Source organism: Astatotilapia calliptera, chromosome 17 (genome assembly GCF_964374335.1).
Source record: "Astatotilapia calliptera chromosome 17, fAstCal68.1, whole genome shotgun sequence".
NCBI classification, from domain to species: Eukaryota; Metazoa; Chordata; class Actinopteri; order Cichliformes; family Cichlidae; genus Astatotilapia; species Astatotilapia calliptera.
In genome coordinates, this window is record NC_137438.1 from 17,225,043 (window position 1) to 17,247,745 (window position 22,703).

General features: G+C 44.6%; 2 protein-coding genes across 2 annotated transcripts in view; both read right to left on the reverse strand.

The window, feature by feature from the left end:
- Positions 1–12,752, reverse strand: part of stab2 (stabilin 2) — a 35,456-nt gene extending 22,704 nt beyond the window's left edge. The window contains exons 1-26 of the mRNA XM_026147228.2: positions 12,598–12,752; positions 11,161–11,285; positions 10,643–10,758; positions 8,767–8,852; positions 7,875–7,941; positions 7,696–7,791; positions 7,383–7,505; positions 7,035–7,231; positions 6,780–6,907; positions 6,537–6,670; positions 5,886–5,965; positions 5,530–5,679; positions 4,862–5,005; positions 4,690–4,752; positions 4,045–4,161; positions 3,913–3,966; positions 3,752–3,832; positions 2,988–3,140; positions 2,619–2,678; positions 2,421–2,522; positions 2,218–2,304; positions 1,914–2,025; positions 1,659–1,839; positions 1,462–1,555; positions 1,218–1,376; positions 231–326 (exon numbers count right to left, since the gene is read on the reverse strand). Coding sequence (XP_026003013.2) covers positions 231–326; positions 1,218–1,376; positions 1,462–1,555; positions 1,659–1,839; positions 1,914–2,025; positions 2,218–2,304; positions 2,421–2,522; positions 2,619–2,678; positions 2,988–3,140; positions 3,752–3,832; positions 3,913–3,966; positions 4,045–4,161; positions 4,690–4,752; positions 4,862–5,005; positions 5,530–5,679; positions 5,886–5,965; positions 6,537–6,670; positions 6,780–6,907; positions 7,035–7,231; positions 7,383–7,505; positions 7,696–7,791; positions 7,875–7,941; positions 8,767–8,852; positions 10,643–10,758; positions 11,161–11,285; positions 12,598–12,687 — 2,895 coding nt within the window. The 5' untranslated portion in view covers positions 12,688–12,752. The remainder of the gene's footprint in view (positions 1–230; positions 327–1,217; positions 1,377–1,461; positions 1,556–1,658; positions 1,840–1,913; positions 2,026–2,217; positions 2,305–2,420; positions 2,523–2,618; positions 2,679–2,987; positions 3,141–3,751; positions 3,833–3,912; positions 3,967–4,044; positions 4,162–4,689; positions 4,753–4,861; positions 5,006–5,529; positions 5,680–5,885; positions 5,966–6,536; positions 6,671–6,779; positions 6,908–7,034; positions 7,232–7,382; positions 7,506–7,695; positions 7,792–7,874; positions 7,942–8,766; positions 8,853–10,642; positions 10,759–11,160; positions 11,286–12,597) is intronic.
- Positions 12,753–15,243: 2,491 nt separating this feature from the next.
- Positions 15,244–21,978, reverse strand: wnt16 (wingless-type MMTV integration site family, member 16). Its single transcript, XM_026147133.2, has 4 exons — positions 21,751–21,978; positions 20,467–20,693; positions 16,502–16,791; positions 15,244–16,423 (listed from the first exon to the last, which is right to left on the reverse strand). The coding sequence occupies exons 1-4, from the start codon at positions 21,840–21,842 to the stop codon at positions 15,965–15,967; spliced, it is 1,068 nt and encodes a 355-aa protein (XP_026002918.1). The 5' UTR covers positions 21,843–21,978; the 3' UTR covers positions 15,244–15,964.
- Between the last annotated feature and the right edge of the window lie 725 nt (positions 21,979–22,703).

Sequence of the window (22,703 nt, forward strand, 5' to 3'; positions counted from 1 at the left end):
GATTGGCTGGTTTAGTTACTAGGAGTGAATCTACAGACCAGTTTGACCAGGTATGGTCAAATTGAAGATATAGTTAAAGGAGTCAAATCTGGCTTTGACACCCTGATCACAGCGCTGCAGGCAAATGACATCAAAGCAAAAGACCTGTTTTATGTTGCTGTTGGTATGACCCATAATGATTTTAGCAGAAAAGATGCTTTCAGTGGATTTGCTTGGTTTTTGCTACTCACAAAGTAGTGACAGCCTCCGTCTGCAGTCACACACTGGTTCACAGGTTCACAGTCCTGCCCGCTGCCCTGGTAACCGGCCTTACAGGTGCAGTCACTCTGAACAGGAGCAGATAACAACAGGACATTACTGCTGCGGAGACAGCTTCACTCTTTGGTGCTGGTGGACCAGATCACAAATCACTTCTGATGATACTGCCTAAAGGCGGCATGTATAATGTAAACAGAATTGATCTTAGCACAGAGCCCTGTGGAACTTCATAATTAATCTTAGTGTGTGAAGAGGACTCTCCATTTACATCAACAAACTGGAGTCTATCAGAGAGGTATGATACGAACCACTGCAGCACCGTACCTGTAACACCTACAGCATGCTCTAGTCGCTCTAATAGAATATTATGATCAACAGTATTGAACACTCCACTGAGGTCTAGCAGGACAAAATTCCAGTCTGAAGTGGGCACCCCACTTTTTTCTGAGGAACCATGAACCATGGGCTCAGAATTAGAGGTGCCAGATCTTTACAGAAGGCAAATAAAGCTGACAGAACCACATCATCTACAAAAGGAAGCAGCAAGATCCTGAGACTAACAAACTGCCACGTGGCAAACATTAACTGAATAAATAGTTCCATTTATTGAAACTGCAAAATTGGGTGCTTTTGACTGGGGGGTTCCCAAAAACAATGATGTGACATCATTAAGAACAAACTGACCGACAACGTGTTAAAAAACTGAGATAAAAGAAATATTCCCCCCGAGGTCCGCACGGCCCCAGTTTAAATAGGCCAGTGTAAGTTTGAATAATCAACCACATTTCAGGATTCACATTTTCTGGCCCTCTCATGTTTTAATAATACTGCACTCCTTACTGCCACCCTAAGGACGGACTGAAGTGGTGCATTCCCAGGGTAAGAGCACATTAATGAGATAAACCATCCGTCAGTGACATCTCCACCATTCACGTCTCAGCTGATATCAGTGTCCTTACCTGTCCGGGTCCCACATAGACACAGGTGGCGTTGGGGTGGCAGCCGCCTCTGTCAGGACTGTTGCAGTTGTTGATTGGTTGACACTCATCCCCATCCTCCCTCCATCCAGTCAGACACTGACAGACGTGAGTCCCAGGGCCTGTCTTTATACATTTAGCCTGCAAGAGGCAGAATGCAGCACGGGCAGCAGTGAGGAAACAGACTGCGTTTTTTACAGTTACACTATAAAAACTGGAGACTTACGTTCAGGCTGCAGCCACCTCGGTGGGGTGGAGCACACGGGTCAGATGCCACACAGGTGATCCCATCACCTTGGAAACCAGTTTTACAAATACACCTAAAATAAGACACAGTACAGAATAATGTGTGGTACGAGATAACTGTTCACTACAGACGTCTGACTCAGGGTTAAAGCTCAGACTCCATCCAGGTAAACTCACTTGACTGTTCCCTGGCTGAAGTCACAGTCAGCATGTGCGTGGCAAAACTGAGCCTGAGCGCCGCAGGCGGCCGTCTGTCGATCACACAAAGGACCGGTGTAACCCTGCTGACACGAGTCCACTTTACACCGACCGTCTGAATCCGGACGGTTATCACACTGCCCGTGGATACAGGGGCAGGCTGAGGATAGACAAGTACATCATCTTTACATCATGTCTGCCTGTGTGACGTCACAAAGTATGAGTCAGACTTACTTCTGTCACAGTTTGGTCCATATTTGTTGGAGGAGGAGCAGTACTGACAGCGTGAGCCGCTGAAGTTCGGTTCACAGCTGCATGTTCCATTTCTTGAAACCCCCTCCGAACACTGAAAAGCACAAAACACACTTTAGGTTCCTCCTCCATAAACCAAACACCTCACTTTCCCTGCAAACACTGAAACATTTCAGTTTCCTTCCGTCACCGCTGGACTGCAAACAGGAAAAAGTCTGTTCAAAGAACAGAAAGCACTAAAGCTTCTTCCAAATAAAGTAATTAAGGAATTATGGGAATGTCTGACCTGCCCGTGTCCAGAGCAGGGCGTCTGGTATCCACCTGGACATGGTCTGCAGTCTGGACCGTAGAAACCTTTACAGCACGCTGGAATCTGAACGGATATACACGAGGTTATTCTGACGGCCTCTACAAAGTTACATCTTCTAGGCTTCAGTGTCTTTCTGTTCCAACATGAAGTAAACTGCCTGGTTTTACTAAAGTGTGTACCGTGACCGTTGAGTTGCAGTGTGCAGAGCAGCCTTTCACTGGGACTTTAACAGATGGGTTGCCCTTGGTGAAAATATAAGAACATCCAAATGTGGAAGAGCCCTGGATAAAGACAGCATAATCATATTTTAAATCAGCTCAAAGTAAGAAAGGGAAGTGAATAAATATCCAGATGCTTCACAGTGAGTTCAGTCTTACTGTAAAAACTCCAGAAGAGCATTGGGTCATTATTAGCTTTGAACACGCGACACATTCACCCTGAAAAACACATGAGTTGATCAAATATCTCAAACACACTCAAAGGGCTTCAGTGTTTTAGGGCGGGCTCAAAGGTGAAGGGGCAGAATCTCGCAGTGTCCTCGTGTTTCTGTTCCTGGGATAAAGTCACCTCACTGATCAAATACATTTACTCATCCAATGGAGGCAGAGTCCAACAGTGTAGCATGGTGTGATGATCCAACTATGTGAGCTCCATGAGCTCAGTGCCTTTTGTTTTCACACTGAGCCTCATACGCTGCACATATACATTTAGGGTCAATCGATCATGTCATTAGACGTTAAACTCACCATGATGATTTTAGTCTCTGTGATGTCACATCTACTGGGCAACACAGGTTCGATGGAGGGCGGAGTCAAAACTCCATCCATCACATAAAGACGTCCATTTTTTGCCTCCACAGCTGCCTCCAACACGGCTGCACCATTAACCAAGATCTGGCCCTGAAACAGTGAAACGACGACCGGACAGAAATCCTGAGCTCATGTTGAAAGTGTGGAAAACAGTCTTACTAAAATGCGGATAATAGGAGTGAATTCAACTTTTCTTTAGATGATGAAGGTTTGACACAGAAACCAGGAGCTGATGTTCAGTCAGCTTTAAGTCACACGGCTGTATTCCTTACAGGATCCATGGTGAATATTTACTGATTACACTCATTTCTCCAGAAAATGATTACAGAAATAAAAACGCTGCACTTTTAGGGATTTTTGTTATCTGGATTGTATTTTAAACTCTATTAATAATATTAATAAACTCTATTGATGTCAAGATTTCAAATGTTCAAGTTGAAAGTGAAATAAATTTCAGCAATATTTAAAAAGATCTGCAAGCTTATTAAAGAGACTAAATCTGCATGAACAGCACTAACACACACACACAGAAAGGATATTGGAACAATAATGTCAGTATTATAGCATACTTAGAACCAAACACTTTCCACCCTCCTTTGTTATTTTATAAGATTCATGATATTATTTAAGTATTCAACAGTGACTGTGACAGAGATTTGGGGTGATGTTGGGGGTTACAGATGGTGGAAATCCACACTTACATTTTCCATCACGGTGATTGTCAGAACCTGATTGGCCATTGTCACGTATCTTGGGGTTGACACAGCATTGTAGATCTCCAGCTGCATAACAGGGAGATAAAAAAAACTGTCAGAGGGAACAAACGTGAATTATTAACGAGTCAGCGGACTGTCGCTCTCACCGCAGTGGCCGGAATAATGTGGTTCCTGAGAAACTCCAGCAGTTTGCTGTGACCCTGAGGATTCAGAACCAATCGTCTGGTGAATTATTCATGACAGACTACAAATTTGTCAGTTTTTGTGTCCATCCTTACGTCAGGGCTCATGAGATACTTCAGGTGTTCTTCTATCATTGCATCAAATGCTGCAGTGGTGGGTGCAAGCACAGTGATTGGTCCCGGCTGGTCCAGCAAAGATGCCAGAGGAGTTTTCTGCAGTGAGCACAAATTGTCCAGTTTGATCAATTTAGAAACTTAAGAACCAGGTCCTCATGCACCCGAATGTGTTACTAAGATAAATGCTCATGCACCGTGTTTGAGGTGGGATTCAGGCGACTCTCGGTCCTGACTCTGCTAATATTTACACATTTCTTCCTGCAGCATGAACATCAGAGACGTCTAATCCTGCAGGACCACAAATCAGTGCAATATTTCCTATTTAATCTGTGTTCAGAACCTAAAACTGATCATAGAAATATCACACTCCAAACATCTTCTGTGTCAGTGTTGACACAAAGCCCTGATCCAGTGTAATAATGTAATGATCCCATCCTCTGGTGGGCAGGAATGTGACTGGGACATTGGGACATGCAATAAAATGTCTTCCAGTGTTCAACTTGTTATTGACTCAATACAGGAAGTTACAGGATGTGATTAACTTCTAAACTGAGAATAAAAAAGTTGGCGTCTGCATGTATTCATGGCCTGATGTTCCTGGTATTGAAGAAAAGAAGTCTATACCTGTAATAAACTGGTGAAAGTCTGAAACTTGCCGTAGTCAGAAACGATCTTCATCAGGTTCTCCTGTGGAACAACAAAGTGTTCATGTAATGAGATGAATGGAGACATAATGAACAGGTTTATCTTTGCTGAGCACATTTACACCCAAACTAAAATCTTTCAGTCTTGCCACCTCAGTGTTGCTTTCTACGATGGGAGGCACGCTTTCCATCAGCCTATTGATGATATGGATGATCCCATTAGATGCAACAACATTAGACTGGATGATTACACCTTTCTTCCTGCCGCCATGGATACGGATTTTGGTTTGAGCGTCCTGGAATGAAACCAGAGGAAGATCTGACAATACAAAATTCTATCAAAGCCATTGGAGGCTTACCACTTTAACATTTGGAAGTGTGAAGACCGTAACAGTTTCACATGTTATCAAAAGTCTCTGAAGTACTTAAGACTGGACTTGGTGTCCACTGTGTGCATCACTTATTTGATTATAAATCTTAATTCATTCTTACAATAAACAGATGTAAGCCAAGTCTGTGAATGCTCTATTTATTGTCATCTTTATTGTGTTTCCAAGGGTTTAAAAACAGGATTCAGTCAAGTTATTTGTTTAATTGCTTAGGGAAAGGGTCTGAGTTTGGGTCTCGGTCAGGTTCTAGTTCGGGTTCTGGGTTAGCATTTTGCTTTGGGTTGGTTTGTTTCTTATGTGAAAAAACAAGTCATCACTCACTTTCCTCAAATTGTTTCAAATCTTTTTTATATTTCCTAATTTTTTTGCTTCGTGCCCTGACATGTTTACACTTCATGTTGTATCAATCTGCTGGTGATGAAGCCTCTCACCCCCTCTGATGTGTCCGTCTCTGCTGATTTTCCCGTCAGTGTGTAGAAGACATCAGTTTTCTTCAGTGTGTCAAACTGCATCATCCCAGCGACCAGATGCATCTTACACAGGTATGTAGCTTTGGACCTGTCCGCTATCAGAGTCCTCACCTAGTAAGAGGAGTAAAGGCAGATGTTTGAATCCTGACTGAACCCGTTTTGATTGAATTGTGTTTTTTCCTCTGGAGCTCAAAGAACGATGAGCTCCCAAAACAAAGCCAGGGTGTGAAAGAAACATAAAAGTGGCTCTAAAGTTAAAAGGAAGCTAAAACTAGCTGCTGATAAAAGTGGATCAGTTTATTTGAAGGGATTCGTACCGGCGTTCCCTTGAAGCCTTTATTTATCGGGATGAAAACAGTGAACGGACCCAAATTCTGCAGCGGCCACGACAAAGATCCTGCAAAACACACACAAACACAATCATCAACATTAGTTCTTTTCATGTGAGACGACTTCATTGACCATCTGTAAAATGTCTCACTACACAGATCGCATCTGAATACCTCCAAAAAACAAGTTGTGCATTAGCTGACGACTTGTCATTGCCAATAAAGCGGAGCAGTAATTGAGCATCGCTCCTATGTTTTACCATGGGATACGTCGGTTATGTCATGTGTTCTGGAGAATAAACAGAGCAGGATCGAACAGGAAGGCTACTTTAGGGGCGACCATGCAGAACCCAGATTAAACATTTTAAAACTCACTTATAAAAAAAAGTCCTGGATGTGGTAAATAAAAGTGCTTAAAGGAGAAACTTGAAATAATTTTTCTGTATCAGTTTAATTTTTATGAATGCTAGTTTATTTACTGAGTTTTATTTAATATATCTGTCACTGGGCAGGTCACACCAGAACACCGTAGGCCAGAGGGAAAAGCTTACATGTGTCCCTGCACAGAGAGCTAAAGCTGAGGAAGTGAAAGTTTTCTGCTTTTTATGGACCAAATCACCTCAAACTGAATCCACATACCAAACAGAGTGATGGCATTGCTCAGCTGACCCGTCCACTGGCCTCCTGGTTCTGTGTTCAGGTCATTCAGACGCTCCATGATGTTCCCAATGCAGACTTTACCATTACCAATGTAGCCCTGGAGACAGGCGCACCTGAGGGACAGAGCAGCAAGTGACGGCTCAGTTCTGCAGCTCTGCTACTTGCTGCCTGCAGATTCAGGTATTGGTCCATGCAGACATTCAGTAAAGTAAAGTGACTGACTCAACTTGTCCAGGTCCCACGGTGCTGCAGTTGGCGTTCCGGTGGCAGGAATCAGGTGTGCAGGAGTTCTTTAGGCTGCAGCCACCGCCCGACAGAGTGTCAAACCCAGAGAGGCACTCACAGTGGGACTGAACAGAGCACAGAGCACAGCAGATTCAGAGGTCACTGACAAGGTCATCTGACAGCAAGCCGCTGCCCCCTGTGGGCCACAGCTCGTTACACACATGATGTGAAAGGTCAGCCAAAATGTTTTACCCTGCCCGGTCCATCGTACACACAGCGGGCAGACTCAGCGGCGCAGCCGCCACGATCGGTCTGACACGGGTCAATGGCCATGCAGACCCGCCCGTCCCCGCTGTAGCCCTCATTGCAGGTACACAGGTGCTGGTTTGGTCCAGTGTGGACACAGGAGGCCTGAGCGTGACACACCCGCTGCAGACACGGATTTATGGCTGAGAAAGACAAAGTGACAAAGTGAGAAAGACAAAGCTGGAGCACACAGAGACTCAAAGACTGTGACATTTACACTGACCACAGACGGGAGAGAGAACTAGAGGTGTGAGAGAGAGAGAGAGAGCACCAAGGGGGTACATATAAGCTCACATAAACACTTGGCTCCTGCTCTCTGGTAGCCGGGTAGACACTGGCACACTAACTGCCCCGTCAGAGCTTCTTCAATACAGCGAGAGTTCTGCTGACAGCTGAGAGCTGCACACTCTGGTAACTCTGAAACACAATACAGGTGTTAGCACAGGTGACAGGGTGCAGGCAAATGCAGAAACTGTATAGGTAACAGGAAACAGGAAAAGATAAGCTGACATGTTACCAAATCAGGAGAAGGACCAGACAACACAGCGGGACACCTGCTGCAGGTGGAGTTACCTGTGAATGTAAAGGTACCAGCAGGAGGACTGACCTTGGTCACAGTTGGGACCCGTGTATCCAGAGAAACAGGTGCATCGGCCGTCGCCCACTATTCCAGAAGCACAGAGGCCGTGGACACAGGAGCAGACTGCAAACAGTGTAAACAGAATTACGGTGGGTCAGAGGTTCCTGAGAACTCAGTGCATCTGTCACAGCTGGAGATGACGTTACCTGAGCTACAGGTGGGGCTGTACCGTCCAGGTGCACAGTCCTCACAGGCAGTTCCTGCAAAGCCCTCCTGGACACACACACACACACACACACACACACACACACACACACACACACACACACACACACACACACACACACACACAATTAAAAACAATGATAAACAGGATGTGACATCATGGGTAAACTTTAAGAGAGCCGTGGTTCTGGCCTGTAGAGAGACAGATTTCTAATGCAAACAGTTTGCTGCTGGGTCCTGTTACAGGAACCTGTATACCGATGTATTTTTCAAAGGTCGAGGGGTTCTGCTTTTACGGTCATTAATTATTTAAACCTTTCAGCCAACCACCGATGCAACACACACATTTATGGGGTTTGATTATTCACAGGGTTCTTGGGTTCCTGTAACAGTCTGAGATCTAAGGTTCTAAAGGGCTCTAGAATCTAGAAGCTCTGAGGTCATTTACTGTTGGTTCTGTGGACAGTGAGTGTTGTTCAAGGTTCTAATATTATGCCTTCTTTATGACAATAAACCCAGATATATGATTACGTCCTAAATATACATTTATATGGACACAAACTCACGTGAAGACTGCAGATTACAGTGATTGTGTCAGTCTGCTTTCACGTTATTGTAGTTTGTTTTATTTTTTGGTTTGTCTGTGTTCCAATCAGCTTTGCTTTCTCACTCCAATTTACCTGCAAATCAGCTGATTTTTGTCACCAGGTGTGTGACGTGATGTGAGAGCAGGTGTGTGAGGTGACACTGTCTTTCATTGTTCTTGTAACAGCGAAAATAAACATCTATTCTATGAGAGCAGGTGTGTGAGAGCAGGAGTGTGATGTACAGTTAGAGCAGGTGTGTAAGGTGAGAACAGGTGTGTGAGGTCACCTGGCAGCTGCAGGTCCCATTCCCTCCCAGTCCAGCGGAGCAGATGCCTCTGCCGCTGCAGGGTCTGGCGGCCTGGTCAGGACACTCTGAAAGAGAACGGGCACATGGTGTGAACAGGAAGCTGACGCTTCATGATTGTGGAGCGCTGCTGTTGTGTTTTCTATGAGGAAACAGACCCCCCCCCCCCACACACACACACACACACTTCCTGCCATCCTCCTTCATGTCATCACATCACCATCATCTGTTTCCCTTCCCCTCTTCCGCTCACAGAACAAATAACCACCACAGCATCACAGGATAGCATCGCAGGAAGCACGGATACCAGGATCGTTCATTCCTGGGTGTTTTTTTTCCTCTTTGAAAGTTATGAAGAAATCCTTCTTATATTTTTAAGTATTTGAACATGTGCCTGTATTATTTTATCATTACTTTGATGCTAAGTCAGTTTATGGCAGCGTCACTTAGGACCGGAAGGTCGGAGCCGGACCAGAGAAATGATCAACAGTTCATAATGAAAATAACTTCTGTTTGATACCAAACATTTGAAAGTGAACATAGTTTAAAAAAAAATCTGTTTTCACATGACTGCACAGCGATGACCATCAAATATATACTGGTTCTCATACTCAGGAGACATTTTACTTGTTATAATTAAGTATTTTTTATGATATTACTCATACTTTCACATGAGTATCAGGACTTTTACTTTTAAAGGTACTTTTACGTAACAACGACTTCCTCCACTTGTTGGAGGATTGCTTTGGGGTTTTCTGTGAAAACTTTGTAAGAGTTTCAGTGATTTTTTTTTCTTTTTTGCGTTTCTAGTGGCAGAGTCTTCAGTGAAGGTGGAGCTGGGGGTGGATGGAGGACAAGCAAAGTCCTAGAAGACCCCAGGTTCAGGTGTGTCAGCTCTCAGGAGCAGAAAAAACTGAGCATTACTTTTCTGCTTTGAACAGATAAAGCAGGCATGAGACGCATGGAGGGGGGGGGGGGGGGGGGGGGTGTCCACTGAGTAAGCAGATTCCAGTCCTGCTGACAGCGTCTGACCAGAGGAAATGGGGAGGAAGTTTCTGGTTCCTGCAGGACGATCTGGTTCCTACAGAACTGAAAATGTGACACAAGTCACCTGGAAGCCAGAGCTCAGTTTCTTTAGACCACCGAGAAGTCTTGTAGTGAATTTCTGGACAGACCGAGTGTGCTGCTGCTAGCATGCTATGACCAATGAGTGAATACAAAAATTATCACAGTCACAAATTTACATTTTAAACTTCTTTAAATTTAAACGTATTGAATTAAATGTAGCACATGGACCAAAGCGCCCGTCCACCCTCACATCACCCTTACAGAAGCTGCTCGGCTGTGAAGTCTCTGTGCTGATGTTAACGCTGGAGGAGGTTTGAAGCTCAGCAGCTCCTGAGTCAGCAGGACTTTTACACTCACAACTTTTACGCACTCGATGGCACCGCTCTGTAACTTCGCATGCTCCTTTACTTCTTGTCTGAGCCGCTGAGGCGCCTGAAAGCTGAAGAAAGTTCACAGCCTGCCTCACAGCAACATCCACACCTGCTCTCTCTCACACATTTGTAAAGGCAGACTGCGTTGCGGTGCTGGACTTTACACACCTGTGGTAACAGGATCATTTTTCCATTCTTTAATACAATAGACTCCCCACTACAAATGTTAGGCCTGTTATTTTGCAGCCTTTTAACATTATATGTGGTAAACGGACTGATTCTTGTACAGCACCTTTCTACTCAAATCACTTTATACAACATGCTTCTCACACATTCATACAGCCTCTTTTGAATATAACATAATGATTAAATAAAAGCTTTTTGGCTCTTTGAGGACGAGCTGGTGTGTCGGTACTGACCGATGCAGTCGGGGCCCCAGTAACCTGGACAGCAGCTCTTTATTTCCACCTCCTTGTAGCACTCGAAGGAGCAGCCACTGAGGGGCAGCTTCATGCTGGGAGTGTTGATGTAGTACCTGCAGAACAGACAGACAGACTGGAGGTAAAGTGGCTGCTGATGTTGGGATCCAGGACAGCAAGGCTCTCTCCTCTTACAGGTGGAGGTGGGTGAGGGAGGGGAGGGGTCCTTATATAGCCTGATTCAGATGGAGAGGCTGCTCTGTGGCTCAGTGTGATACGCAGAAGGACTGTTTTGAACCCTGACTCGACAGCAGAACTGTTAACTGTAAATTCAATAGAAAATTATTAAAGAGGTGATGTGGAGATCTTTTAAAGTTTCTTGTGTGAGTTGTGATGTTTGATGTGAAATTGTGGAGGTATTTGAATTTGTGCAAAGAAGCTAATCACAGTTTATTGTTTCAACCATCAGTTGAACCACAATGAGGACTTTGAGTGGACCTGTGCTATGTGGTGCTCACTTGCAGTCCTGGGCGTTGGATCTGGGCGTGGGTTTGAATCCTGATGGGCATAGGATCAGCTGGCTGATGGTGCAGGAGTGGCACATCGTGCGAGTGCGGAGCACTGTCGAGTTGGAGCAAAAGTTCTGAAAAAAAAAGAAAAGAAAAGTGTCTTTCATCAATGTCTACGCTGTGTGAGTGAAACTGTGCTGGCAGTGTGTGGCTGCAGCTCTTAGCAGGACGATTTCCAACCAATCAGGAGCTCAGTGCTCCACACACTGTCAGCGTGCAGGTAAACTAGAAGGTAGCAGTGTGGAAAAGTTCAACTCATCACTTTGTAAAACTATTAAACCTCCTCCTCTGGACCTGAAAACCAAAGACTGCTGCTGGTGGCTCGACTGGAACAGGAAGTAAGTGTAATAACTGTAATAGCAGCTGTGGTTATCTGCTCCATCAGCTCCACCCAGGAAACGGTCAAAGGAGGCAAACAGGACACGGAGCTCCTGGGCCGATGATGACTTCCTGTTACAGCCTGCAGGTTCAGATGGGAATCAGCTGCTGACAGATAAACTGGTTCCTTTTTGCCTTTGCTCGGTGACAGTTGCTTGTCAGCGGGCTCTGGCTGTTGAGATAACCTCTGATGTGATTCCCGCTCAGTTTCCAGTATCAGCTTATCTAAACACGCGGCTTCCACTAATCGATCCGCTCTGTGTCATCTCTATAAGTCTCCAACTTCACTGAAGTTCAACAGTCATCGCATTGCTGCACAGCTATTCCTGTGTGGGCGGAGCTTTAGTCTTTGGCATGTGCGGCTTCTTCCTGCAGTCTCTGCTGTGTTTCTTTGTTTGCAGCTCTGCAGACCTGAGCAGGCTGCTGCAGGTACCTCATACTCCAGCTGTTGGCTGCACCAGCACATATCAGACTGAAGATCTGTTTATACAGAGCACATAATACTACACAGTACTGCCTGTAACCATGGCAACATTCTGCTTGAGTACCCCACACTAGTTATTTCTCACATTGTTTATGTGAATGTAAAGCTTCTTGAATGAGGGTTGGGGCTATTCCCACTGCGTCCACACTCTCAGGTGACTCCCCCTCCCCAGAAAGTGAACGTCAGAGCAAATGATGTGAGCAGTGCTTCAGTCTGCAGCTCATAATATTTCAGTCAGAGAACACATCGCTATGTAAGATATCAGAAAACCAGAAGTTATCACAGATGAAGCTTCAAACAGGACAGCACAACTAAAATAAATGGAGCTCTTTCTGAGCTGATGTGAGGAAGGGCTCTCAGATTCATCTACTCAAAGTTTCACAGAGACGCTGACGCACGACAACCAGTGTCCAAACTTTTACATCCTGAAGCTCATGTAGATTTTTACATCTGAACCGCCGAGTTCAGTTTTTGAGTTTGAAGCTGAACGAACTCCATGAATAAAAACAGGCGGACGAGCTTACCTGTGCAGCAGCTGACATCTTCAGCTCACTCATCATCATCATCATCATCAGAGAGACACACAGCAGCCGGACGCTCTGCAGGACCTCCATCTCTTCTGCCCTCCAACTTATCCCCGCCAACTCTTTTCAGCTCCTGTGCCTCTGAGCCGCCTCCTCCTCCTTTATCATCCCTCATGTGTTTCCTGAAAAACCAAACTCAAAGGAAACTGCCGAGTCCGAGGTACACACTGACCCACACACACACACACACACACACACACACACACACACACACACACACACACACACACAAAATCAACACTCTGTGTGTCTGTGTTTCAGACCTTAAAAACAGAGACACACACACACACACACACACACACACATACACAGAGACACACAGATACACTCCCACATACACAAACACATATACAGAAACACACTCACACACAAACACACCGGCGCACGCACACACACACACACATACACAGTTCAGTTGGTCTCAGGTTGCCATAATCGTCACTCCTGCGTTGACCTCACACCGACGGCAGTGCCGCGGTCGACATGCTCGCTATAAAGTTTCTGTGTGTATGAATGTGTGAATGTGAACACGCAGGAATGCAGATGTTTGATTTCTGAGGAGAAGCTGAGGGCAGCAGATGATCACACACAGGAGCCTGGGTGTGACCCCTGACCCTGTGGGCCCCTGGATCTGTGCCTGGCATACCCTGTTCAGTAATGTGCAGTAAGAATGGCAGGAAATCCTGGAGTGTAAATAAGAACATGTTTTCACTTTTTCCCCAAATCTTTCTGCCTCATCATCACACACTGCTGATAACACACACTCCTGTCTTTGTGAGGACCCTCTCTGACTCAGCAACATGCAACGAGACCGCGGCCTCAACCCAAACCTGAACCCTGCAACTATGCCTGAAGGTTTGAAGGCCTGAATATAAGAATAATGAATAAGTACAAAGTTTAAATAGTTTATCTGAGGTACACACGATCAGTCCTTGCTGTGCTACTCGAACAAAATGAACTCCATGTTGGATTCAGTCAGAACTGAAATTGGTCAGGAGAAAGTTCACTGAGCTCAGAGATCAGCTGAGCAGGACGATCATTTTTTTGATGTTACAGACGTTACACCCCTCATTTACACCCCTAATTTACACTCTGGGAATGCACAGATCCTAAAACTCAGGGCACTGTGGTGTCTGTCTGTTGCAGAGTCCAGCCTTACTGCATCCATGTGCTGATGATCAATGCACTGATTAACTGATCGTCATCGTCGGTCTGAGCTCCTCTACCAAAGGACACATTTTAGCAGTTTGAAGGTGTGGTCCATTCAGGCGTTTATGTTACAGTAAATTATTTACAGGGTTAGACTGATCAAAAAAATAAAAAACTACATTCCAAGAGCTACATCTCAGACTCTACAGGCTTCAGTTAGCAGGTTAAAGGTTAGAGTTCATGACAGCATGGTTAGAAAAAGGCAGAACAGGAATGGCTGTTCAGAGGGGCTGGAGGAGAAAGCCTCTTCTCAGTAAGAGGACATAACAGCAGGGATCGGGTTTGTAAAGCTGCATCTGAACAAAGACTTCAGGAACAACATCCTTTGACAGATGAGACCAAATGTAGATGTTTGTCCATCACGCACAGCAAACAGCTTGGATCAAGTGTCAGCACGGTGGAGAAGGGATGATGATCTAAGTGCACCTTGAACTTCTTTTGTGGTTCTTCAGTGTGAGGCCATCTGTCCCACAGATAAAGTTGGGACCAACCTGGGTCATCAGCAGGACAAAGATCCAAGCACAGCAGCAAATTTGCAACTGAACGGCTGAAACAGAAAAGAATCGAGCTGCTGCAGAGCTCAGAGAGCTGTGCACAGTTCAGATCAGTTTGAATGTTTCTCAAATTGTTTCTACGGTCTGATGTTTCATCAGCTGTTCTTTTGTTCCTGCTGTTTAAACTGTCAAATGAAAGAAGTGATGGATGCGTTCATCACCAACTGACAGACAGGATACTTTCTCCTAACTTTATTTAAACACATCCATGTGAACAAAGCTGTGCAGGCTTAATATGTTTTATATGCTTGTTATATTTACATCTTTCTGATGTCTTTAATCATTCTTTTATTCAAAAATCAAAAAGAAGACTCTTCTTGGGTGAGGTGGAGGCAGAATAGGCAGGGCCTTCTGTGATCAGATGTAATGAAGTACTTTTACTCTACATCATCAGCTGCCTGTACAGCTATACTGCTGTACTTCCAGCTGGAATGTAGTATTTCCTGTTTCTGGATTATTCACAAGGTTTCCTTCTTTCAGGATGCCTTTTTGGGAATGTTTCTGGAATATCTTGTGAGGAGTTTTCTGGTTTGTTAAAGACAAACTGAACCAAATCTCCTCTAACATTTTCTCTACCAGGCATTTTATTTTTTATTAGTCAAAGTATAATAAACCGTATTTGTGTGGAACCTTTAAACAGACTCACAGCTTTTTGTTCTGTTGTTTTCATGTTTTTGTTAATAAAGTTTGCCAACAGAAATTGAACAAGGAACTCTTCACGTCCACATTTACGGGATCATTTCACCTTCTGATGTCAGTTTGATTCTTTTTGGACAGAAATTATAAAAATATGATTCCATACCAAATAATCAACTTTTAAAAATTATTTACACATAAATATCTTTATTTTAAAATATGAAATCAGTCTGTGGGCTGCAGAACTGGTGAGACTGATCAGGAGTCCATCTGGTGTGCTTCAGTCATTTAGATCTTCAGATTGAGTGTGCAGCAGCACTGATCCTCCTCCTGGTGGCACTCTGAATGCTTCAGAAACATCACGTTGGAGAAGTCTGTCCAGTCTGAAACATTTAAACGTTCAGGCAGTAAAGTCCTGTCCTGGGTCTGCTGCTCACAGGTGAACATGAAACAGCTCACACAGGAGGCATGCAGGAGGCTGTCACGTGGCTCACCTGGATCTTTCCACATGGAGCAGCAGCTCCGCTCTGAGCTCCTCGCCACATCGACAGGTAAACTTAAGGCTTCACCTTCACTGCTCGGCCCTCAGGCAGCTGCTCACCCATTTCTTCTGTGACTCTTCTGCAGGTTTACTCTAATGGTGATGTTATCAAGAGAGAAGGTGAAGCTGTGCCATGTGCTGCTGTAAATGTACCAAGTACTGCTGACCTCAGATTGGTCCAAGGAGGATCTGTCTTCACCTGAGAGGTTCAGTCCTTCTTATGTTTACACTCTTTCAGATCCAGATGTCCAATTTGTCTCTTCCCACAAATCCTTCTTTTATTCCAGGTGTTCTTCTATTACCAGGTATCATGCTGAGGTGAATGAAGGTAAGCTACGTGTTCCACGTGTTTCTGTTTCCAGGTGTGTTACTTACAGGTGTGCATGTCGTTCATGCTCTCGCAGCGCCTGCAATGGACGTAGCAGCACCACACAAACTTGCACTCGCAGCGCTGGACGTGTCTGACCACGTGTGTGTTGTATCCTCTGCCGCAGCACAGCAGATTACAGCTGTCCGGCCCCGTGGATGTCCGGTTGCACCGGCGCCCTCTGGTGCCCGCGATGCCCCGCCGCCTGTCCTCCAGACAGTAGTTTGGAGACTTGTTGAGGAAGATGAGCTGGTGTTTGTCCACATGGAGACGCCGCTGGTCCTTCCACTTCATCTTCCTCTTGGATCGCTCCGTCACCTGCACGCTGTGCTCGTATCTGTCCTTCAGATACGTCCCGACCCGCTGAAACGGCGCCATCGTCCTCCAGCATGTCTTCACCGCGCAGGAGCCAGAAACACCGTGACAACGACAGTCTGTGGACATCGTCCTGTTGATCGCCTGCAGGATGCAAACAGGAAGTTAATCACACCTTGGACCTTTAGACTTTCAGCTTTAGTTTGAGTCGTCGACGTTCACCTGTCGCCCGGCCTCGCTGTTGTGCTGGTTCATGGTGCTCAGCGTGTAGCTGCTGCGGCTCGTCGACATGTTCTTCAAGGTGTGGTCCATGAACTTGCGGCTGAACCACGTCCCGTACTGGATGTGATCTGAGCAGCCGCCCCAGTGCCAGCCCTCTGCTGCTGAGCCGCCGCCCCGCAGCCGAGCATCGCAGCCGCACTCCGTCATGTTGCCCTGGCTGCAGGAGCGCGTGACGGCATGGACGAGCCCTGCTGCCATCACCGCATAGATGAACGCTGTCTCTTTGGTTCCTGCAGTGACAGAATGGGCAGACATGACACTTATTTCAGGAGGTTTCATGAGGTATACTTTCATCGTCTCAGATGCTTCTTTGCTCATTGGTTAACAATCTTCACCTGATTCAGAGTACCCCTCAGAAATGAAGGCAGAACCACTCTGTACTGGTCACACTCCAGCTGCTTTTATCTTTCAGTCCAGAACTAAAAGCAGTCAGTGTTAGCAGTGTTAGCAGTCAGTTAAAATTCACTGGCTATCTAATAATTTAATATATAATTAATAGATTTTATATTTAAAAGTGTATTAAAATAAAATATTTAAAGTCTGTGTAAATGTTTTAATATTTATGCTTATTTTAATTTCATATCATCACTTCACATACATTTTCATCATCAGAAGAAAATGGATGGATATATGGATGGAGGGTTTTTCAGACTGAGGTGCAGTCTCTGTGAGTTTCACAGTCTGTAGTCTCTGTAAAGTCTCATATTCAGACGCGCTGTCTGAAGTATTCTGGTCACATTGAGGAAGTGAAGAAATCATTTATCGCTAAGACTGGTATTGGTGCTAAAGGGAGCGCTGCCCTCTACAGGCAGAGACAGGAACTGCAGAAAAAGATTTAAACGATTTCTGAAACCTGAATTTTCTGCTTTGAAGTCTGAAAATTTAACTGAAGGAGAAAATTTCTCTCTTTGATGAATTTAATTTACAAGTCATTGAATGAAATGAGGTCATGTGACTACATTATGGGTTTATGTGCACTCTGACCATCACAGATACACATAAGTTTGTTAACCAGTGTTTTTCCTCAGACTGTAAAAGCTGATTTTACTCTCAGCGACCTCTGACCTCTCACACTGTGACCCTTGATGGTGTTACTGAATGCCTTGTTGTTGTAAAAATTCCTACTCTATTTACCCTTTTCCTCACTCTGCCTCACCTAACCAGACTTATTTTGTTTCCTCTTTTACTGTCTCTCGACTGGTTGGCTCTGGAGTTTGTCCCCTAATTAAACTCACCTGGCGCACATTATACAAAAATCGAATCTATTCTCAGAGAAGCTGAGCTAACACACGCCTGAGTGGAAAAAAATACATGGTTTCAGTCAGATTCATTTCAGCCAATCAGAAGCAAGCTAAAACGGCCACTGTTCAGTAGGATTCTGTGGCTGCTTTTGGAGAGCTTTGGAACAAATAAAGTTTCAGTGAGCAGTGGTGGTCAAGTTACTTAAAAACAGTAATTAGTTACTTCTCCAAATCACTTTATTTCTCCGAATCCCTTTACTTTAGTGATTACTTATTTTCAAAAGTAATTAGTTACTTTATTACTTAGTTACTTTTTAAAAACATGATAAACAACCTGAATATGTAATAAAGCAATAGACCTTTCAGCCTAATTCTATTTTTTTCTGCATAATCCATCATATAATATTGAAAATTCTCTTTTTAAAACTTGTTTTATTAGTTTTAATCTTTTAACTTTATGCACATTTCATCAAGCAAAAACTAAATTATATTCAACTGTCTCTGACTAGAAGAATTTCTTTTTACATTTAAACCAGATTTGAAAACCAGATTTAAACCAATCTGCATATTCCAGCATATAAAATAAATTATTTTTTGTGTTTACAATCACTCTTTCAAATAAATGCAAGTTAAACACAGCAAAAAATGAATAAAATCGAAGATTCAGCATCACTTAGCCCTGTCGCTCTTAAATCTTATTTTCACCAGTTTCGCAGGAGTGGGGCCGTCGCAGGTTTTCCCAGTGCTGCAGCGGTCATGTCAATGGGGAGGATCTGGGGATTTCTCTGTGAATTTCACATTCCTGTGGCAGCGTGCTGGGTGCTTGCTATGATTTGTAGTTTAATTTTTTGCTGTAGAAAGAAGTTTTTTTCACACGCAGAGTGTACAGCAGACACTAATGAATCAAACTCAAAGTAAGGTAAGTACTTCCAAGCTTTAAACACCGCACGGTCGCACTCTCTCCCGCACTGTTGATCTGCACACGTCTGTTGCTGCCACGGACGTCGCATGCTATTACGTCACTGTCATAAGACACTGACAAACAAAATCAGGGTTTAGTAACCCAGTAATACAGCCAGTGGCGGTCCTAGCCTGTTTGGCGCCCCGGGCGAACACCCCCCCCCCCCCCCCCCCCACACACACACACACACACAAAACATATTAAGGATTGTACATTAACATAAAACTGTTGTCGGAACCACACTGAATTTCGCCATAGAAACACACACATGAAGAGAGAGAGAGTATGCATAGTATGCAAACAGCTACCAAGCAGCCATCATAATTCGTCATACAATGAGAACGGGATGAATCAACAACTGACAATGACTAATTAATATTAAAATCTGTAACATAATGTATTGTTTGGAGTTTAGTCTGTTACTGTTGCTATTTTTACCATTTCTTCTTGGAGCAACTGTAACGCACATAATTTCCTTAGGGATTAATAAAGTATTCTGATTCTGATTGTTTCAGGATGACCTGCCATATCCAATGACACATCTGCTTACCTGTATGTTTTGCTCGTTTTTCTTCCTCTTCGTTTCTATTTTTTCTAAACTGAGCACCTGATGACTTTGAACTTTTCTTGTCCATCTTACGTTGGCTTTAATTTTGCACTCCAGTATGAACACAAATCCCCCAACTCGAGGATCACCACAACATGATCTAACACACCTACACCTTAGTTCACAGATTCACTTTGTCTAGGGTTTATTTCTGGGATTTCACACAACCCAGGATTCAAATCATGAATACATAATGGGCTTGGATTTACATCATTATGAATGAAATGTGCACTATTTGGAAGCAGCCGGCCCCTCCCTTTTCGACGGGTTGTGTGTGAGACTTTAAATCATCAAACTATAAATTTTAAATTGTTATTGATCCCTTTACCCCTGGTCCTAAAGTGTATATTTATTTTCTTACTCTTCTTATATTTATTGTTTGTTTACTTGCACTGCTGTAACTGGAGCCTCGTCGTCTCGTCTCTCTATATACTGGCCTGTATGTAGCGGAGATGACAATAAAGTTTACTTTGACTTCAGCAGCGAGCAGGCGCACCGAGGAAAAACATCGGTGCAAATTATAAGTCTGTATCATAATGTCTGGTGTTTTCGTGTTTGTTGGTTTGTTTTTGTTTTGTTTTATTCTGCGAGTTGGTTATTAGATGCTGCTCCAGCCAGTCAGTGAATCCCCCGCCGCCCCGCCCTCTCCTCCCTGTGGCGCACCTCGCAAACGGAGGGCGCCCTTACTCCCAGCAAATGGGCGATAGAAAACCGATCGGTGCCTATGCCATTCCCAATATGCGCTGGCTGATGTGGGGGCAGCATCAGTACGAGCAATTTTTTATTTTTATTTTTTTGCCGATGCCCCTGATGCCGCCCCCCACCACGATGTCGCCCGTGTCGCCCGTATTAAAAACCGCTACTGAATACAGCGTTCTTACGGGAAAGTAACACTAATCTAATTGCATTTTTACAATAGTAATCCTTTACTATAATCATTACTTGAAAAAAGTAATCGGAACGCGCGTAACTGCCCATCTCTGTCGATGAGTGAAGCCTGTATTTGCTCCATGACGGTCCTGCTTCACCTGAGCAGTCACGCGTCCAGGTGAATCAGAGGGAGGAGTCCCCACCCCCGTTAAGTGATCTTACTCACCGCTCGTGAGCTCGTGCCCGAACACGGGCACCTTCTGATTGGTGGAACAGTTCCAGCGCTCGTGCCTGAACTGTCTCTGACACTCGGCCACCCCGAGGCGCGCGCCCTCCCGGACTCCCGGCAGCAGGATGGACTTCCTGCTGCACAGCTCGCGCTGCCGGGGGCTCAGAGACAGGTTGGAACACCCCAGCTTCTCCACCAACCCCGGTGACGTCACACCGAGCCACCTGTCGACAGAAATCAGCAAAACTTTATTTAAAATAAGGAAAAGTTCAGACAGCACACCTCTGATTTATTCATTTATTACCTGTCCATCCTGCACAGGTGTGAAGTGAAGCACTAACTCTGACGTCACGTTGTGCAGCGTTCCTGGCTGCGGGGTTGCTTATCATACAGCGTAACATCTAAATGAACGCTTGTATGTACCTGAGATGTTCCGTTATTCGGGCCGAAATCGATAAGAAACTTCGAGAGTGTGCTTATATGAAACGTGTAAATACTTGCTGTATTTATACTAAAATAAAACACATATTAGAGAAAGTGGTCGCTGTGTATGTGTGCCCCCCATCTGATTTCCGAGCCCAACCCCCCCGGCTCGGCGCTCATCTGCGCCTTTTATCAGGCTCTTGGCGTAGAGCAGGTCTCTTGCGCGCGTGCGCTGCTGCTGCGGATTAGAAACGGTCTGTGCACGCGCAAAATTCGGATTCTTGGACATTACCGTGGAAAATCCGCGCGTTTCAGCCAAAAACGAGATCCAAACCTCATCAGCTGAGTGTGTGAGGGTCACAGAGAGGTCACACCGAGTCTGCGCGCATTTCTGTGAGCGCGAGAAGCTTTTAATGAGCACGAAAGAAGAGGCGCTCTTTAACGACACCGTTAATGCTCCTGTAGGCTGAGCCGGTGAATTCGCTGTTTTCCAGGCGGACTCTGCACTCAAGTTCTCCGCTGCCCTGCAGCTCACAGCCAGCTGGCTCCGTGTGCTCCTCCGGGAGCTTCATCTCCATAAACGTCTTCACGCATGACTCTGACGGCTCCGTGCCAGCGCGCGCTTTGGCACGAGACAGCTGAAGAAAACTTGGGCTTTTATTTAGCGTGTGTGTGTGTGTGTGTGTGTGTGTGTGTGTGTGTGTGTGTGTGTGTGTGTGTGTGTGTGTGTGTGTGTGTGTGTGTTTGTCATTGGAGCTGTGTGTGTGTGTGTGTGTTTGTCATTGGAGCTGTGTGTGTGTGTGTGTGTGTGTGTGTGTGTGTGTGTGTGTGTGTGTGTGTATTTTGTAACATACTTACATCCAGCTGCCCCTGCAGCACAGCGGGCACACGCACACCAGCAGCAGACTCAGAGCGTTCATGTGTCGGACTCCGCAGTTCCGCGCCTCCATCCCTGCTCAGCTCCGCATGCTGACAGCGACCCGGCCCGGAGCAGGCTCCTGAATCCCGCTGAAGGAGTCCTTTCGCTACTGTGCTTTCCTCGATCTGCAGGAGAGGAGAAGCACCTTGGACCAGTCCCAGTCCCGGACGGTTCTCATTGGACCAACTCAGGACTCAGCAGCTGACGTCAGAGCTGGGCTATAACTGGCTGGATGGGTGAGAGGCTTCATGATAAAAAAAAACTTCGTGCTGACATCTGATCCCCGAAAAGCAAATAAACGACGGAACACAGTAGAAAAAAAAAATCTAAAAGTGGCTGATTTTTGAATGAGGTTTGGTGAAAACATTTTAGTTATATAAAAATAAAACTTTAAAAGATTAAAACTGAAACGATTTTGTGAACTTAGAAAGCAAACCAAAATGCAAAAACGATACGGAGGAAATATGCTTTTAATATCTGAGATCAGATTTCATTACAACTGATGAGAAAACGTGTTTGCTGAGAGTCACTGCTTTCAGAAAGTTCAGAGTTTATATTGTAGTGCCTGTACTTAATAAAGATTAAAACTAACTAATAACACCGAAACTATTAAAAACGAAACATTTTTGAAATAATGAAAACTAAAGGAGTAAATTCTCCCTGGAAACTAAACTGAACTAAAACGAAAAAGTCTAAATGAAATAAAAAATAAACAATATTTAGGAAACAATAACTCTGTTGTTGGATTTTTTTTTTGAAGAATGCTTGTCAAAAAAACGTAAAGAAAAATTTCTTAAAGCAACTTTTGTCAATATGACCAAAAAATGCAATAAATAAAAAATAATTTATTTCCTAATTCTGGAGCTTTCAGCCTCCTCTGTGGACCTCCAAA

Bases quoted from the DNA above. Each gene is read 5' to 3' on its own strand.
- wnt16 (XM_026147133.2), bottom strand. From the start codon at position 21,842: ATGGAGGCGCGGAACTGCGGAGTCCGACACATGAACGCTCTGAGTCTG. The intron at 16,792-20,466 runs GTGAGTAAGATC...CTGTCACTGCAG, and splicing joins CGGGCACGAGCTCACGAGCG to GAACCAAAGAGACAGCGTTC. The intron at 16,424-16,501 runs GTGAACGTCGAC...TGCATCCTGCAG, and splicing joins ACAGCGAGGCCGGGCGACAG to GCGATCAACAGGACGATGTC.